The sequence below is a fragment of the Taeniopygia guttata genome, chromosome 18 (genome assembly GCF_048771995.1).
Source record: "Taeniopygia guttata chromosome 18, bTaeGut7.mat, whole genome shotgun sequence".
Lineage (NCBI taxonomy): Eukaryota > Metazoa > Chordata > Aves > Passeriformes > Estrildidae > Taeniopygia > Taeniopygia guttata.
The window spans coordinates 6,826,779-6,843,946 of record NC_133043.1 but is presented as its reverse complement, the minus strand read 5'-3'; the positions used below and the strand labels follow the sequence as shown (position 1 = coordinate 6,843,946).

Sequence of the window (17,168 nt, the reverse complement as noted above, 5' to 3'; positions counted from 1 at the left end):
GCAAATTTACACAGGGATCAGCCTTGTTTTAGTTGATCTTTTGTAGCAGTTTGGACAAGCTGGACAGCAGCTTTAAGGCAGAGGGAATTCGGAGCTTCATAATTTGGAATTAAAATATGGATGAATTAACCTGCGTAATAAATTTCCATCACTGAGGAAAGCTCCTTTTCCTTGGTATTGTTTGGAATTGATTTGGTCCCAAAATTCTGCTTGCCAATTGAAAATTTAACTAGCAACTTCTTGCTAATTGTTCTTCAATATAGATAATGTAGCAAATGTATTTGTGTTCATTAATGACTTTCCATATATTTTAAGTACAGATCACAAGATTTATTTGAAAAATTGCCGGTTTATATACACAGATATAGAACTAGGAAATAGTTTTATAGCTGTATGTAGAAGGACACAGAAACTGATACTGAGTAATACACATGTACTGAAACAAGACCTTCCCCAGGAGAGTTTGCCTCAGGTGAAATAAATTATATAAATAACTTTTTAGGCCTGGAGTTTGAAGGTTGCCCAGTGTCTGTCTAACCTCAGCAAAGCAGGCACCTGGATTGCTTAGTTCTTCATATTTTCAGTGTTGTTTCCATAGCCATTTACTTAAAGTTGAACATAAACTGCATTTATTAAACCTGTGCAGGCTTTCTTTGGTTTAACTTGAATCTTGGTCTCAGTCAGTGCGAGAAAAGGTTGCTTACACAGCGTTTGGGGCAGTTTATTTAAAGTGGCCTCTGCCTCTGAGTAACTAAATTTGGTCTGTTGTTCTGTCTTAGGGCAGAATGGCAAAGTGCATCCATACATGGAGCAGTTTTTACAGTATATTCTAAAAAGCCAGTTTTAATCTTAAGCTTGTTTAAACTACTGCACAGTGACATAAAAAGGTTTTCAAAGGAAAAAAAAAAGACCAAAAACCCCCCTACTAGATGAAGTTAAGACTGGAAAAAGACTATGACAGTATCTTATTGAGCAGTATTGTTTCTAGAGCTTAAACATCTTTTAAGAAAAGAAATTGTAAAAGTTATTTTACATCATACAATTGCAAATACCCCTTGAAGATTCATCTAATTTACTTTGGCTTTAGTAACGAATGCAAAAATTCACTCATCAAAACCTGAGCTTGTACAAGTCAAAGTTCAATTACTTAAAAATATTAATATAAAATTATGAACATTATTTACAATGGACAGACTGAATGTATCTTGTCACGGGCCAAGCCCAGTGAGTGAGGGTTTGTAGAAATTTCACGATGACGCTGGTAACCAGAAACTCACTGAAAGGAGGAGAATTAGGACACTCTTGTTCTCTTCCTTAAAGTGAAGACTCTGCTGCAGTCATTGGGCCTGACCCTCTTAGCACCTTGCTGGGATTTCGTGGATTCTTTTTGGTTTGTCCTTTTTTGTCCTTTCCCCTTTGGGTTGCACGGAGCATCCTGAGCATCGGCAGCGGGCTCTGCGGGCGCGGCGTGCCCGTCCTGCGCGCCGTGCCCGTCGCCGTCCAGCCGGGCCGTGCCGGGGCTGTAGGCGGCCAGCTGGCACAGAGCCACGGCTGCCGTCTGCTTCTGCTCGTCACAGCTCTCCATGAGCCCCAAGTCTGCAGCCTCACCTCGCTGGGCTGCGAAGGGTTTGTCACAGGCACTGCTGCTGGCGTTCTTGGGGACGCACGGCTCCGCTCCGCAGCTCTCCTTCTCGGCGTTCGCAGCAGCAGCAGCGGCGGTGTTATCGTGGGATGGGCTGTGGAAGGACGTTTTCAGGCTGGCTGTGTTGCAGGAATCCTTCACTGAGAGGTTCAGGGGCATGTCCTGCATTTCCAGGAAGCTCTGCCTGTCTGTTTTGGATGGGGTTTTGTACATGTGCTCATGAGCAGGTCCTGTGCTTGTGTCGGGCTTTTTTGAAAGATTGAGGGGACCTATCCCTGTGTCTTCTTCCGTGTTGGACGGTGAGCCCGCGTTGTTCTGACCATCAGTCTCTGTGTGTGAGTCTTCATCAGTGACATTGATGCTGAAAGAAACGAGGAGAAAAGAGAATTTACTATCAATTGCTCTTTTCAGCTGGGGCTGAGGAAGTGGGCAAGAAGAGGAAAACTAGACTTCTAGGGTAGAAGTCTGACAATTCTGTTGTTTCTCCTTTAAATCCCTTTCACCTTACCCATCACTGTAATGGAAGTAATTCCCTGAAGTACTCTAACACCTTGGAAGTTCACAAACACAGTGGAAATTCCTGGTACATTTAAGGAGAACGAACAGTCTGCTCACTATAGCACCTTTGTGCTTTGCACAGTTAGTACAGAACATATCAACTCACTGCTGTAAATCTAAATATATCTAACAAGCATTGTATGAAATGTGCCCATCTGTCTTTGTGTGCCCCTGGTAAAACTGACAAGAATTTGCGAAGTGTTACGTTACCTGTTAGGTGAATCCCCTCTCTCCTGCTGTGCCTGCGTGCCTTGAAGGGAAGGAGGTTGGTCCGTGCTTTTCCTCACAGGTCTGAAGGCTGTGAAGTTTTCTTCTGATTGGTCATACTTGCCCAGGGATGTGGACGATGACTTGTTGGAGAGGTCAAACAAACCCTCACACGTGTGGCTTGTCTGGGTGAAGTTGGTGGGGCTGGGTCTGCCGGGGGAGCCTGTTGCCGCGCTTCCCGCGAGAGGGCTCATTTTGGCATTCTCTCTTTCATTTTGGTCATCCTTAGCATTACCTTTGGCATGCAATAATGTCATTTCTTTTTCATAATCTGCTTGTTTTTTATGGGAACTTAGAGGGTATTGTTGGGAAGGGCTTAAAGAAGCTGGGTACAGCAAGGTGGTTTCTTCCATCAGATGAGAGTTTTGATCCCTGTTAATACCAGCTACGTGTGAAAATCTGTAAAATGGAGGATCTGTTGGCCTACAAAATCCATATGGTATCGGTGGAGTGGAGTGGTACTGTTGGAACAATCGATAGTGTTCATATGCTGATGGATTTAGGGGTTTTGGAAGTGGCCCAGGGTGGGGAAGAAAGTGTCTTTGGTCTTGTGTTCCATAGACAGAGAGAGTAGAGCTTTCACACTCTGAGTTACCTGGGAGCAGATAAGGTGTGTAGATAGCAAGCCGGTGCTCATAGAAATGGGGTGAGTACTCAGGAATCATTGGTTGCATGTAAGGTGAAATGGAGCCAAATCCTTTCGTGGGAGCAACTTTGTGTGGAAATTCTGGGAGGAAAGAACCTGCCTTCCACGGGTGAGCCGGTGCGTGAAATGCAGACTTGGTGTGAAAAGGAGAGCTTTTGTTAGAGAGGGAGAGGATTTCAGATGCCTCAGTGATTTCTGGGCCTTTGCTGTCTCGGTGTTCTCCGACGGGAACGAAGGCCGAGGGCCTGACCATGCCCTCCATCAGGGGCTGCACGCCGATGGCACCTTCTGCTGCGGAGCTGGCAGGGCTTAATTCCTTGGGAATCGCAGGTTTCTGTCCTTGAATTGCAGCGTTTGTTGCCTGGTTTTGTAACTCAACGTTTTCCTTGGCGTCTTCTTTTGTGAAAGGATATTGAGGCTTTGAATCGAGGCTTGACAGTCCGTTTGTGACAGATTTAGAAGAAGTTGGTTTGACGGTAGACTCCAGCTGGTTGATCTGTTTGGGCTCCAGGGAACTGCCCTTTGGACACTTGATGACACGATCCTGCTCTGACACCAAAGTGATGGAGTTTTTGCAGAGGCCATACTTCATGTGGTTAAAGAGATGGGATTTCTCATTGCAAGTGAAGGGGCACTGGAAGCACTTGTACTTGAATGGCTTTCCCGGTGGTCTTGGGATGTAATGAGGCTTCTTGGGTTTACGTTCTTTGAGGAGACTCATTTCTTTTTCTGCTTTAAACAATTAAGTGTAATGGTTCTTTATAAAAACTTTCTTGTGGTTGGCTTCCCTTGGTTTTAGCCTCGTGATGTTTCCGGTTTTTCAGGTTTCTAGAATCCTTCTTCCCAGGTGAGGAGAAGCAGCCAGCTCCTGTGGTGTCTCAGGGAAGAGGGTGCCGGAAAACAAGGCTTTTGCCACTGGTAGTGCAGGAACTGAAACACAAAGTTTAAAATGAGCTGTAGTGGAACACTGGGACTAAGCACAAAGTAGTGCCTTCTCTTAAGAGCATTCCCCTTCATACTGCATATGTTGTGTTATTTGGGTATTTTAAAACAGAATAAAAAAGCTGGATGTCAGACTGGAGTTAGATGGGCATTGACCTCTGGCATCCTCCCGCACCCCAACACAGTCACACAAGTGGCCTAATTTCCAGCAGCAGCACTTGTCACCTGCCTGTGCTGTGAGTTCTCTTTGAAAGCTGGAGGAACACTCATTGAGAAGATGAAAGTAGAAATCCAGGTGGAGCTGTTGAGAGAGGAGTGGAGTGGGTGGGATGGGAAGAGGCAGGTCCCAGCAGGGGCTGGATGTGGGGCGAGCCTGTCGGGCCGGTCCGGGAGAGCGAGGAGGGAATTTCCTGCTGTGGTGACACAAGGGTGGGGTGGATGGGTCGCTCTTGGGCGGCTGACTGGGCTCTTTCTGAGACTGACCAACCCCTCTCTTCACTGGTGTGGCGTTTCCCAACAGCCCAATCTCAATGGATACCTCAAAAGTGCCCAATCTCTCGAAGGATAAAACCACACCGATTTTCTTCCTCTTCCTAATTCAATTAAGAGAAATGAGCGCTGTAGTGTCTGACTAATGGAATCCTCTGCCTGATAAACACGTCTCCCATCCTCCCATCCTCCTGCTGCGTCGCTCCTCACAGATTGCACGCAGTTAACACGAGTGTATTAACTCAGGGGGAAAAGTGCCTGACAGTAATTGATTTCTAGGGGAAGGATCTATCTGCCTTTCTCTGGAAAAACGAAGCTTGTGGATACTTTATCCAGCCCAGTGATTCGCTGGGTAGATAAGTCGGGAGGGCTTGTACCGGCTTGTTCCATTATGTTCACTGATTCTGAAGGCGTGAGAAACTCTCGGAGTCAAGTTCTCATGATTTTATAGGATGTGTTATGGCAGAGATCTAAAAACTGATGATTTCATCATGAACTACAAGCATCATTATCAAAATGATGACTGTTGCAAAACCACGTACTGTATCTATTGTGTTACCCGAAACTACAGGAATACTAATTGGAAGAGTGACGAGATAGCTCTATTTTTTTTGTTAAAAAAAAGCTTTTTACATAGAAGTTTGAATTAGTATTATTAAAACACTAAGTTTATGAAAAGAATTGCTGGTAATTATGTGCTGTGAGATTTTCTTTCAAGTAGAGATGTTTTGCATTTCTTAAATCAGAGATTATTTAACAGAAAATGGCAGGCAACATATGATGAAAACTGAAGGGAAAGCTACAGAATTGCTGCTTGGCTCATCAGGTACAGTAATTCTAGGAAATTGTATTAAATGTTGTTTCTGATGTCATAGAAGTATTAATTTTGTTAAAATACTTATTGTGAAGGAACCCTTAAAAATGCAGAGCTGCTCTGCAAATAAGAAAAAAATAATCAAGCTTTTTCCTAAAATTAAAAAGTGATTAAATGTGCTTCAGATTAATGAAAAAGGAATTGCTAGAGAAGTAGCTTTTTGTTTTTCAGATTTTAATGAAGTTGTTTGAGTTGCATACTGATACTGTAAAAGCAACAAGGAAAAATACATTAGCATGTTAAAATCTAATCATTGGTGTATGGCTGAAATGGTAGTCCAATAAATTTTCAATATTAATATATTTTGTTTTAAAATATTTTAAGCAACAATTGCAGTAAATCCTTTGAAATATTAAAAATAATATTTTTACATTAAAAATAAGTAAATGAAATATTGAGACATAGGAGGAGAGGTTGAGATAGGGAACTGGGCTTTTTCTTCTGCCTTCAGTGAGCTTGTTGCACTTTTTTTAACTAATGATGTGTAACTAGCATGGAAAGTTTGTCATGGACTTGGTCAAGTCAGTTTGTACCTGTTACTCTTTATATCTTCTTGGAAGTGCTTGTACTAATTATTCTTGAAAAAAGATATTGTCAAAACTCCATTGCTTTCTCAGGTGAAGTATTTATGATAAGGTCCGAATCTGCATTCAGGTGCAGCATTTATAATAAAGGGATGGTAATTAGATTTCCTTGTTCTTCCAGCTTTCCTTTGCTTCATAATGAAAATTCCTGTGTGTCCTGTCCTCCCCCCTCTGACTTTGTACTTGGTATTTAACTTTGATTCAAGTTATTCCTGTTGGACAGAGTATTAACTATCATTTCTTAACAAGGTAAAATGCGTTGTTGCAGTTTTAATGTTAGAAATTTCAAGCCTTGGAGCTCCTCTGCCGTGGGTACAGCAGGAGAGCATCCCAACAGCTTTTTATTTCTTTCTATTTAATTTGTTTTGATGGCTCCAGAACCTGCTGCTCTGACTTGAGAGGTGCAGAGAGCAGCTCATTTTAAAGGGTGTTTACCTTCCCTAAACTTAGGTCAGTGCCAGCCAGGTGAATGTTTTCTTTCTCTCTTTTACTATTTAATCCCTTTTTTCTTGTGGTTTAATAATGCCAGTAATAAAATATTTCTAAAGTTAGACAAGTAGGGTAATTCTTCCTCTGGTCTCTAAGACACAGGAGTGTCTGGCAGAGAGACATATTTTATTATTAAAAAGCATTAAAACTATTTGATCACACAGTCAAAAGGGACATTAATGGTTTAAAATAGGTGTAACCAATTAAAAAGTCCCTATATAAATAATGTTACTTACAGCTGTACAATATATGTTTTGTGCTGCCAAAGTTAGAATTCAGTATTGGAAAGAAAATATCAAAATAAGTAGTTGCTTTTTCCTTTAACTTCAATGCCATCACTTGTGATATCTTTTAAAAAGGAGGAAAAAGTCTCCAACAGCAGGATAATTTTTACATAACTTTGTTTTTTTAGATTGAGAATTTATTTCCTGTAGTCCTGCTTGTAGAAATGCAGATGGTTATATATATTATTATAATTCTCTAGTTCTGAAATGCAGTAGTGTTATTTATTTATATTTTTATTGAAAACAAGTTATTCAGATAATCTTGATTAAACTTGAGGTTATCTTAGTTGTTTGTTTTTGTCACTAGTAACCTCCTCATGGCTTTCGAACCTGTCGCCCTTTCCAGCCTGAGACCGACTGCTCCAAGTTTCCTTCCTTCTATTTTTAAAAGCAGCTTGTTGCTCCCTCCTTGTGTTTAACCTGTTGGCAGGTTCAGAAAACAGGAATGTAGTTGAACATTGTGTGTAAATATATAAACAAAAAATGTCCGTGGGGATAAGTGTATATACACATATACACATGTGTATTCATACACACACAGAGATATGTGCATATAGATCTGTACAGGTTGTTTTTTTAAGGTTTTAAGTAGTTTAAATTGTTTAAAATGCCCAGTTGATCAAAGAGGAAATTTCAAAATGTCTTTTATTACAAGCAGGGACAGTAATTACATTTCTTTTTAGGACACTGCTTCAGCAAAGTATGTAACAGCTGCTCATGCCCACCCCATTATTATTGCAGGCTCCTTCTGGTGATGTGGATCTCTCTGACCAGGAGGACTCACTGGGGTGGAACATTTTGAAGGACATACTATAATTAAAATATTGTGATGTGGCATTATTGCATAACCCAAGGACATGCCATTGTCACCTACCCAGGGTGTTGCAAGAACAAGATTTGTGAGTTTTATTCTAGCTGAGATTTTTCCAGCGATTAACCACCCCTCCCTTCTAAACTTCCAGGTCCTTGAAACTGAAAGATAAATTTTAACACAACTGATTGTTAATTAGGAGGAAACAGAGGTGAGAGGGGTGTGCAGGGAAGGCAGTGTGTGTGTGAGGTGCAGACCCACGAGAACTGCTGTGTGTGTGTGTGAGAGAAGCTCCGAAATACAGATTAAACAGATTGCTAAAGCAGCATGGATAGGAAATAAAAATCTGTCTACATACCAATTTAATAAATCAATGTTTTAAAACACTCTAATTTACTAGAAAATAGAAAATAATCTGATTTTCTGCTATATTTCCAGAAGGTGGAAAAATTAATAAATCAAAGCTGGAGCACATTATTTTCATACAAGCTTTTCAGATGAACCTGATGTGACTCTAGGAAGCAGAGCTGGCACAGCAAACACAGCAATTCTAAGCAATAATATACTTCAGTATATTAACTCCCCAAATAAAAGAAAAAATCAAAGGTGCTGAGACCCTTTGCACCAACAAGAGTTAATTATTGTAAAAACTTTTTAAGAGTTAGCTTTTCTCTCAGACTGAAATATTCCCCTCTCCTAGTGAAACTTTCTGCTGAAAGCCGAGACCGGTGCTGTGAGTGCACCTGCTGGAGTAACCCTGGCTGCTGGGACAGCTGGGAACTGAGCACCTCGGATTTCCTCCGTACTTTGAGCAGGTTTTATTGAAAGAAATTCTCTAAAGCAATGTACTCACCGGGCACTGGGGTGTCCGAGAGCCGCCGGGCGGGCGCTGCGCTGGAGCTGTCACTGCTGGGAGAGCAGTACCTGTTCTCTGCTGAGCCCTGAGTGAAACTGCAGGAGGCTGTTCCAGGGGAGGGACCTGAGCGTGTAGGAGTTGAGCCCTCGGGGTGTAGAGATGCACCTGATATTACTCCAGCCTGCAGCTACGATTCATTTGTTTGCGTCCACCGCTCTCATTGAGCATTACCTCAGCATCTCCTATCGAAGGCAGCTCCCGTCCTCGCTCCGTGCCCTCCAACAACCAAGTTTTGCTCTCAGCTCTGGTGGCTGCTCCTTTTACAGTGTGGGGTCAGAAGTGGCTTAGTTAACACTGAGGATATTTAAGTTTTCTACAAGTGACTCGTGGGCAGCAGAACTGACTGTACGCAGGGGGTAGCAAAGCTTAGAAAATAATTTTGGTCATTTATTAGAGACTGACTTTTTTATTGAATGCCTTTGTAGCTTTAATATTCTTGCTCTTTTTTTTTTTTTCTCCCCCCCCTCTTCATTTTTATTTAAATTTTTGTCCTTCATGAGTCTCCTTTCTGAAGGCGGGACTGAACTAACTCCAAGCTTGCTTGCCACAGGAACCTGCCAAAGCTTGTCTATAATCGACAGCCAAATGTACAGGTCCTGGAAAGGGAAAGGAGTCACTGCAGGGAGGATTGATTGTCATGGCTCTGTGTTTGCTCAGGACCTGTGAATCCAGCAGTGGAATGGGAAAGTCAACTGCTCACCCACTGCTAAGTGTTGGGGCTGCCTTTTAGTTGTGCTTTTTGTTCGAGTCTGTAAATGACAAATTTCTGGGTGCGTGTGCCAGTCACTGGTGGCATGGCTGAGCTGCTCGGTGAAATTTCATCACACACTGGCTGGCACAAGGAAAATTGTTTGATACTTGTAGCTCTGTCTAAAAACCACTCACGTTAACGGATAAGCAAAGTGGCTTTTGGCTACTAATTCCAGTGTTCCAGAGATGTTAAAACTTGATGAGAACCCTCTTGTTTCACCCACTGCTCTGTAGATAAGACAGCTGCAGATTACTGAAACTTTAAATGTATGATGGATTTTATGGTTAGCAAAAGTAAGATTTTTTTAGAATGAAAATTATTAAGGAAATTGTCAGGACAAAACCTGTTTAGAAAGTGGATAAAAGTTGTTTGAAAATCAGTCTTTTAAGACACTTAAAAGTAGTGTCTTAAAAATAATTTTAAAAGTGTTGCCTTTGGTTCGGTGGAATTATTTACAGTCATCTACTTCCCTATGTGGGTATGCAGGTCACCATGCTTCCTCTTGCTGGGCTGGTGTAACTTTTTGAAAAAAAATTCAAATTATAAGCAATCACTAATTTTAAGGTAGAAGAGTTGCTCTTGTGGTATGTTTTATTTTTTTCCCTTCGTTATCTTTTTATTATTATGTTTCTATAATGCAGTGTAGCAGTATAAAACGTGTAATATTACTGTCACATTATCCTCCAGTTGTTTGTAAATCCTTTGGATTAAGATGGGATAAATTCTTCCATTTAATTGTAAAATATTTTGAATAAAAATATGTGTATTAGAGGAGATTCATTGTGGACCCCAGAACAAGACCATGAGAACTCCTGTTTGTGCAGACCTGTTGAAATACTGAATCATGATTGCAGAGATGTTGTTTCCACACTTGTTTTTAAATCACTCGCATCCTCTCCTCTCAGTGACCCCAGTCCCCTGATGGTAACACCTTTTTCATTTACCTGAGCACAGGTCAGATTAATTAAGAGCACCAGGACTGACATAGTAATATTTAGATTTATTGATATGTTTCTACCGAGTTGCCTTTTTTAAAAAAATGTCGTGATTTTTGTATCTCTGTGGGGCTGCAGCTTTGGGTTTTTATCTTCTTTGGTGTAGAATATACTTATTTATTCTATTTTTTTTTTTTAATTCAGTATTAAGTGTTGTTTAGCTGTAGCTGAATTTCATGGAGTTAATTACTGCAGAATAATTCTGTCATTCTCTAAATGTTACAAACTTCCTTGTATGTGCTTTTATATGCATTTTTTGGTCAGCTTTAGCACTAAATAGAAAACAAAATGTCAGTTGCAGAAACTGTGCATCCAGCTGGGGTAAATTTACCCTAATCTAGGTACACATCTCATCTCATTTCTGTTTTCCCCTTCAGAATTCTATTCCTTGGATGTATCAGTGTGTGCCAGGTGTTGCTCCACTCAGTGATCCCCTCCACATTAATCAGAGAGTTTTTGCCCTTCTGCTCTGATGCCAGGACTGGCCCTGCTGGTTGCCCTCAGGATTGTTCCCAGGGGATGGCCACTGGTTTTCCACCACCAGTAATTTTTCCAGGACTTTGCAGAGGTGCCTTACCAATCTGTGAGCTCATTCCTTATTCCAGGAGAGCAGCACGATCCCAGGGAAATGTGGATGCACATGGTGAAGTTTATCTTCCCATGTACAGGAAATGCCTTGGAACTGCAGTGTTCACCTGTGTCACCTCAGTTGTGTCTGGATTTGTGGCTTTGAGCTAAAAAAGTCCTTTTTTTCTCTCTGGGATCACTGAAACCAAAGTTATTGAAGGATTTGTAAATCCTTTTGGATTAAGACGGGATAAATTCTTCCATTTAGTTGTAAAATATTTTGAATAAAAATTTGTGTATTAGAAATTCCTAAGGGAAAAAGTGCTCTCAGCATGTTTGGGCTGGGTTGTTCCACAACATTCCCAGAAGGGGGCAAATAGATGTGAACATAATTGCTGGAACTCACACCATGCCCCGAAACATGACGTGATTCTCCTACAATATTCTCATAATTATTTTTTTCTATCCCATATGAATAGTTATTAGTCTTAATGCTTTTTGAATAACACCTTTGAAATGTGCCTTTGTTTTTCCTAACAATCCAGTCCCTGGCTCCAGAGATAGGTCTGGGCAGATTACTGTGCTGGTGCTTGGGAGCCACTTGTTCAGGATTACTGGAGCAAATTACTTGTATGGGAAAAGAATAAAAGCTCAGCAGTTAATAGCAACTGCAGATCCCATTTTTAGATATTTATTGTGGCCTGTGCTGTTTGATCTGGAGCTAGGATGATCTTGCTTTGGGTTCCCATCCTCGCCCTTGGGCAGTGGAACATCTTGGGGGAAGTGGGAAACAGCAGGAATTGGGAGTGTAGGCAAAGGGATGAACTGTTTATAAGGGAGGGTTTTTAATGGTGACTCTTCTCCCTGTCAGTCATTCTCACAGGGATGCAAAATGCACCTTCAGCTTCTGCTTCATGCTCTGGTTACAATTCCCTTTCCCAATGTATTATTTTTAAAAGCTATTTTTGTGCCGAGTATTTTTTCCTTTTCTGCTTTCGTTTCAAAGCTTACACCAGAGATTCTGAGCCAGTTTTCTTGCCTCTATTATAGCTTTTCTGATAGTATCCAGAAACAGGACTTGAGTTGTGCCATGTGCAGTTCCAGGGTATATAAACTCATTTTTCTTTGATCCATACCTGGCATGGGGTTGCTGTGATGCTGCTCTCACCAGAGAGCAGGGAAGCATAGAACAAATACTCTCAGACTGAACATATTTTTAGCTTTCAGTTATTTTCTGAAACATGCCAAATTTTATTAATATTTATATGATTAATATATATTGTTTTCCATTTTAATATATTTTTAAAGTGGGGGATATAAACCAGCAAATACAACCTGATACTTTATTTTATTTAATTGAAAAATCCTGATGCTGCAGTTCATGAGCTGCAGCTTGGCTGTTACGGTTTTGCATTCAAAGTTACATGGCACTATTTAGCTGTAAAATTTCAGTTGTTATTAGAAGGGATCATACAGCTTCATTTGCATGTGGGAGAAACCTTTTTAGCAAAATAGCCTGAAGTTAACTAAAAATCTCATGATCTGATGATGGATTTGTGTGCCATTCTACATTTGGAATTGCAGCACCCCAAAATTAAATAATTAAATAATTAAATATTCCTTACTCTACAGTGTATGCTAGAACCAAAAACTTACATTTCAGTGTGGTTTCAGTATGATTTCACAGCTTTCGTTTTGTGCTGTATTTGTGGTTTTGTAGGCTTCAGACTATTATTTATAGGTTTGGTTTTTTTTTTTTATTTAATTGGGTGGGGATAAATACTAAACAAACAAGAGAATCCTAGTTTACTTGAATTTCTGGTTTGCTTGTGAAAGGACGTTATTAAAATTTCTCTCGATGACAGCACAGTATAAACTTTCTAGCTAATAAGGTGTGTCATGTAGAGGAACATGAACCTTCCTGGGCATTCTTAACGTCGTGGTGGTGAGCTGAAGAATGTTCTGGTGACACTCTCAAGGACTTGCTGAGCTCTGAGTAGTCCCAGCTGTCTGTGCTGAAAGCCAGGGACAGACTCTTAAATGAAATCTGTATTAGAGTTTCACCAGGAAATAATGCTCACTGTGCATTATGTGATCCTGTTTCTGCTATAAAATCCCATATGTGTAAAGTGAAGGTTGGAAACATTTGCCTCACTGAGGGTGAAGCCAGGGAAAGCAGATTGGAAGAGCCCTGTGGTTACAATTTCAGTGAATTTGTGCTTGTTTTGGGAGGATTCCAGCAAGGAAGACGTTACTTTTAATCTTCCTGCTTTCTTAAATACCCTTATCCATTCATGAGGAATAGACTGGGATAGTCCAACAATCCCTTGCTCCTTTTTAAACTGTGGCAACAATAAAATCAACATTTGAATAGAAGGAAATAATGCTGATGGGATCCAGGGATAATGGAAGATTCAGGAGTCTGGTGGGTCAGTACAACTGCTCTGAATCTGGAATTTGATATTTTAATGCCAGAATAAATGAAAAGTAGTAATAAAGAGTAATAAGTGTGCAAAACCAGCCTAAAGTTCTTCAGTTCATAAGTTACCTTCAGAATAAAAGGAGCATGAAGAAACTGTAAGAAGGAAGCAGGGAGTGTTGGAGGTCTGTTAGTGAGGGACTTGGCAGGTTATAATATCATGGGATTCCATGACAAAATCATGATGCTTTTTACATTTTCAGAGAGGTCACACACAACTCTGCCAGTATCCAAACTGAGCCTGGCTTAGGGACATGTCTCTGAACTTTTTCTGCTGAATGGTAACTCTTGGTTTAAATAAATGTTTGCTCTCTGTATTAAAGATATCCCATTGTCAAGCGTATTTTCGGTGAAGAGTTGGGGTTTTTTTTGTTTTGGTTTTTTGTTTGTTTGTTTGTTTGTTTTTTAATTGAAATGAAGTCTCTGCTGCTTCAGAGGGTTTCAGATGGACCCAGCCAGTCTCAATAGCAGATGCTACAGTTTTGAAGGAGTATCTGTGTGCATGTGACTGCTGTATCTGTGACTTTAAAATTCCCTCAGCTTTTGGTGCCTTGTTGATTTTCTACCTTTTCATCCTTGTTGATTTTCTATTTTTAATTTTTTCTTTTTAATTTGGTTAGAATGGATATATGCTCTGGGGCAGTACCCAGTTGTCTGTTCCTCGTACAGAGAAAGTTTGATAATGTGCTGTTAGTGAGAAAAGACTGGATTCCTGTGTATTTTGTCTTTTAATCTGAGAGTAGAGGGAATGGTGCTTACTGATAATTATATATAACTAGATGCACTTTAAAAAATGCCCAAAGTCTCCTTTGTGTAGAAAAACTCCACACACAGTGGACAAAAGGGGAATTTTTGCTTGTCCAATCTCACTGGGCCATTCATGAAAGAAAAAAAAAAAACCCAAACCAAAAGTGAACCCAGTACTGCTTTCCAGTTCATTTTAGGAGGAGGTTTAACTGAGACCAGGATTCAAATAGTCTTATGGAAATGCATTATATAGCTTCTTATTTACATTCTTTGTATTTAAGGATTACCTTTTGTGTTTAATATTCCAGAGTAGTAAGTTGTTTGTTATGGATTTGCAGCAGCCAGGGGTTGGAGGAGAGGGAGGATGCATCAAAAAGTCAGGCTTCTGCACTGGCTGTTGGCCTGTTCTGTAGTGGTGGTTAATTGTGAGGCTTTTGGCAAAATCCCAGGTGCTTTTCATCAGAGATACAGGAAGACATGGGGAAGAGAAAAAAAAAAAATCTACCTGTCTTAGGTGGACTCTTTAGAACACCCAAACCTGAAAGGCTGGTTATGGAGGAATTCCTTCTCTCTAACACCCAGGTGAACTTTAAAAGTGATGCATGGTCTTGAAAAGAGCCTTTAAAAAATTTATAATGCCTATGTCACCGTAATAGTTTTCAAATTAGCAAGGAAGCATTATAAATAGTGCAGATTTTTTTTTTTTTTTCAGTAGCCAGCAGGTATGAGCAGGAAGAAATGCTGTGTCTGGAGCTGCAGCAGGAAAGGTCCCTCCCCCAGCACCACTGGGAGATGGGGTAAACATTGAGCAGGGAATAAATGACAATGAATTGCTTCTGGCTTTTTCACCATGGGGTTTATCTCAGTATTGCACAACTTTAGCCTTAAGGCTGGGCTTTCTTGGGTGATATTTATTTTCTGACACACTGTGTTATGAGTTTACAGAATTTTTATACTCCTTTAGAGTAAGTAATTCATTTGCTCAGTAGGATTTCTCCACAAGCCTGTTCCTTCATGTCTTTAAGTGCAGTTGGTTCAGTCAAGGCAGAGCTCTGTCAGCTGTGAGAAGGAGGTCTCTGGTCTGGCCTTGGTGTCAGTGGGTAGGAGAATTCCCAAAACACGGAGTGCTCTGTGTTTCAGAGCTGTCCTGGGTCAGCTGCTGCTCTGGGTGCAAGGGGGCTTTGAGCTTTGAGGGCTGTGTTGGGTAAGGATGTTGGGATGGAGTGGCTGGAATCCAGAGCTGTCTGCTTCCTGCTTGGCCCCTGGCCACGCTGCAGAGCCCACACTCCTGTCAGCACCGGGGCACTGCTGCAAGGTGTCCTTAGCCCATGGCAGCCAGAGCCAGTGTCCAGCTCCTCAACACTGCATTTAAAAACCATGACTGGTACCAAACAGTCTGTGGGGCAGCATCCACCCCCTTCTCTCTCAGTCTGACAGGCAGCCTTTGCATTCCATGCTTTCCACCCCAGCAGACAACAACCTCCTGTGCTGCCCTGCCCTGATTCATCCCTGGAGCAGGTCTGTCCTGTGGGCTGGCTGAGATAGCTCCATGGAAAAACCACCACGTGACCGTGTAATTAAAGACTCCCTTAATTTATTACGTAGGGAGAGGCTGCAGGGAGGTTGGAGGCAGAGAGAGCAGCCCTTCAGAGTCACAGGGCATGGAGTGCTGGGTTTGTGCAGGTGCCTTGCCCAGCCCTGGGTGGGCTCAGGGCTGGGGGCACCCAGGAGCTTCAGAGACTTCAGCTGCTCGTTCCTCACATCCCTCCTGGGCCTGCAGCAGCTCTGGTCTGTTCCTCCTTCCCTGGCAAACTCCTAATGAGGTCAGCCCCGGGGGCAGGAATGGCAGAGGAGAGGTCACCTGTGGGTGGTTTTGAGGCGCTTGCCCTTGGGGATGGGATGTCAGAGCATCATCTCACAGGAACACAGAGAACTTTGCACAGCCAAAACAGCACAAGCATTTTCTGATCCCCGCTGGAGGCTTCAAGAGTAGGTTCTGGAGTCAACAACTTATATAGAAAATGAGAACAATTCAGAGATGATCTGCAGAGCTTTTAAACAAGTGTTTATTCCTGGGAATGGGCCTAACCTGAATTTTCTGGTGTTTGCCTCCAGTAAATTGATCCAGGAAATATTAGTACAAGAGCCCCAATTAAGCTTCCATTAACAAGAAATTCCGATTAGGAGCTGCCTCTTTCCAGGGCTGCCATGTAGGAATGAGTGGTCTCAAACCTGATTTTCTGTACATGGGGGGAGCCACAGTTGTGTTTTTAGAGAATGAGAACAATCCAGAGATGATTCGCAGAATTTTTAGAGAAGTATTTATTCCTGGGAATGGGCCTAACCTGAACTTTCTGGTGTTTGCCTCCAGTAAACGGATCCAGGAAATATTAGTACAAGAGTCCCAATGAAATTCTAATTAGGAGCTGCCTCTTTCAATGGCTGCCATGTAGGAATGAGTGGTCTCAAACCTGATTTTCTGTACATGGGGGAGCCAGAGTTGTGTTTTTAGGAAACAACACACTGCAGATGTCTGTACCAGTTGTTTTCTCAGAATTCACACAATCATTGGGTTGGAAGATGATTTCAAGATCATCAAGTCCAGCCCAGCCCCAACACCTCAACTAAAACACCTCAACTTTTAAGCGTGAGGCTGACAAAGAGGCTGAAGCTTCACTTTTGCATTGAGTTGGTTTTCATTGAAGAAAAAATGGAAGAACAAAATTGCTATTCTTTGTGTTGAATATGTAACTAAGTTTAAGCTTCATCATTCTTTACTTGTGGTGTCTGTAGCTGCTCCTGCAGTGACATTGTGCAAAATGCACCCTTCAGGAATAGCAAACGTCCACTTTGTAGTACTTTTTCTTATATAATTCTAAAATAGAAGGATTTGCAATGTATTTTTTATGGATTGGAACAGCTTCTCTGCCTTAACAGTCCCTATAAAAACAAAATGCTTGTCTAAGATAACATTGACTTAATCTGTTTTAAGTTGCATATTTTAGTTTGAAACAAAATGTAGACAATTCTTATTGAACCCCAGATCCAATGAAAATCTGTTTTAAGTTAAATAGGTTGACTTGACATTTTGCAATTTTCTTGTGGAAACAAGGCCTAGGGCTGAGGA

The 17,168-nt window shown here is 41.3% G+C and overlaps 2 protein-coding genes across 2 annotated transcripts in view; one reads left to right on the top strand and one right to left on the bottom strand.

Moving 5' to 3' along the window:
- The window catches only part of TBCD (tubulin folding cofactor D), a 109,901-nt gene that overhangs the window by 25,696 nt on the left and 67,037 nt on the right, over nt 1–17,168 (top strand). The window lies entirely within an intron of this gene.
- ZNF750 (zinc finger protein 750) lies at nt 309–8,610 on the bottom strand. Its single transcript, XM_030287673.4, has 3 exons — nt 8,440–8,610; nt 2,411–4,043; nt 309–2,003 (listed from the first exon to the last, which is right to left on the bottom strand). The coding sequence occupies exons 2-3, from the start codon at nt 3,832–3,834 to the stop codon at nt 1,292–1,294; spliced, it is 2,136 nt and encodes a 711-aa protein (XP_030143533.4). The 5' UTR covers nt 3,835–4,043; nt 8,440–8,610; the 3' UTR covers nt 309–1,291.

What these genes read in the sequence shown, in the direction of transcription:
- ZNF750 (XM_030287673.4), bottom strand. Translation starts at nt 3,834, where the DNA reads ATGAGTCTCCTCAAAGAACGTAAACCCAAGAAGCCTCATTACATCCCA. An exon ending in AGAGGGGATTCACCTAACAG is followed by an intron (nt 2,004 to 2,410) that starts GTAACGTAACAC and finishes CGTTTCTTTCAG; the next exon opens with CATCAATGTCACTGATGAAG.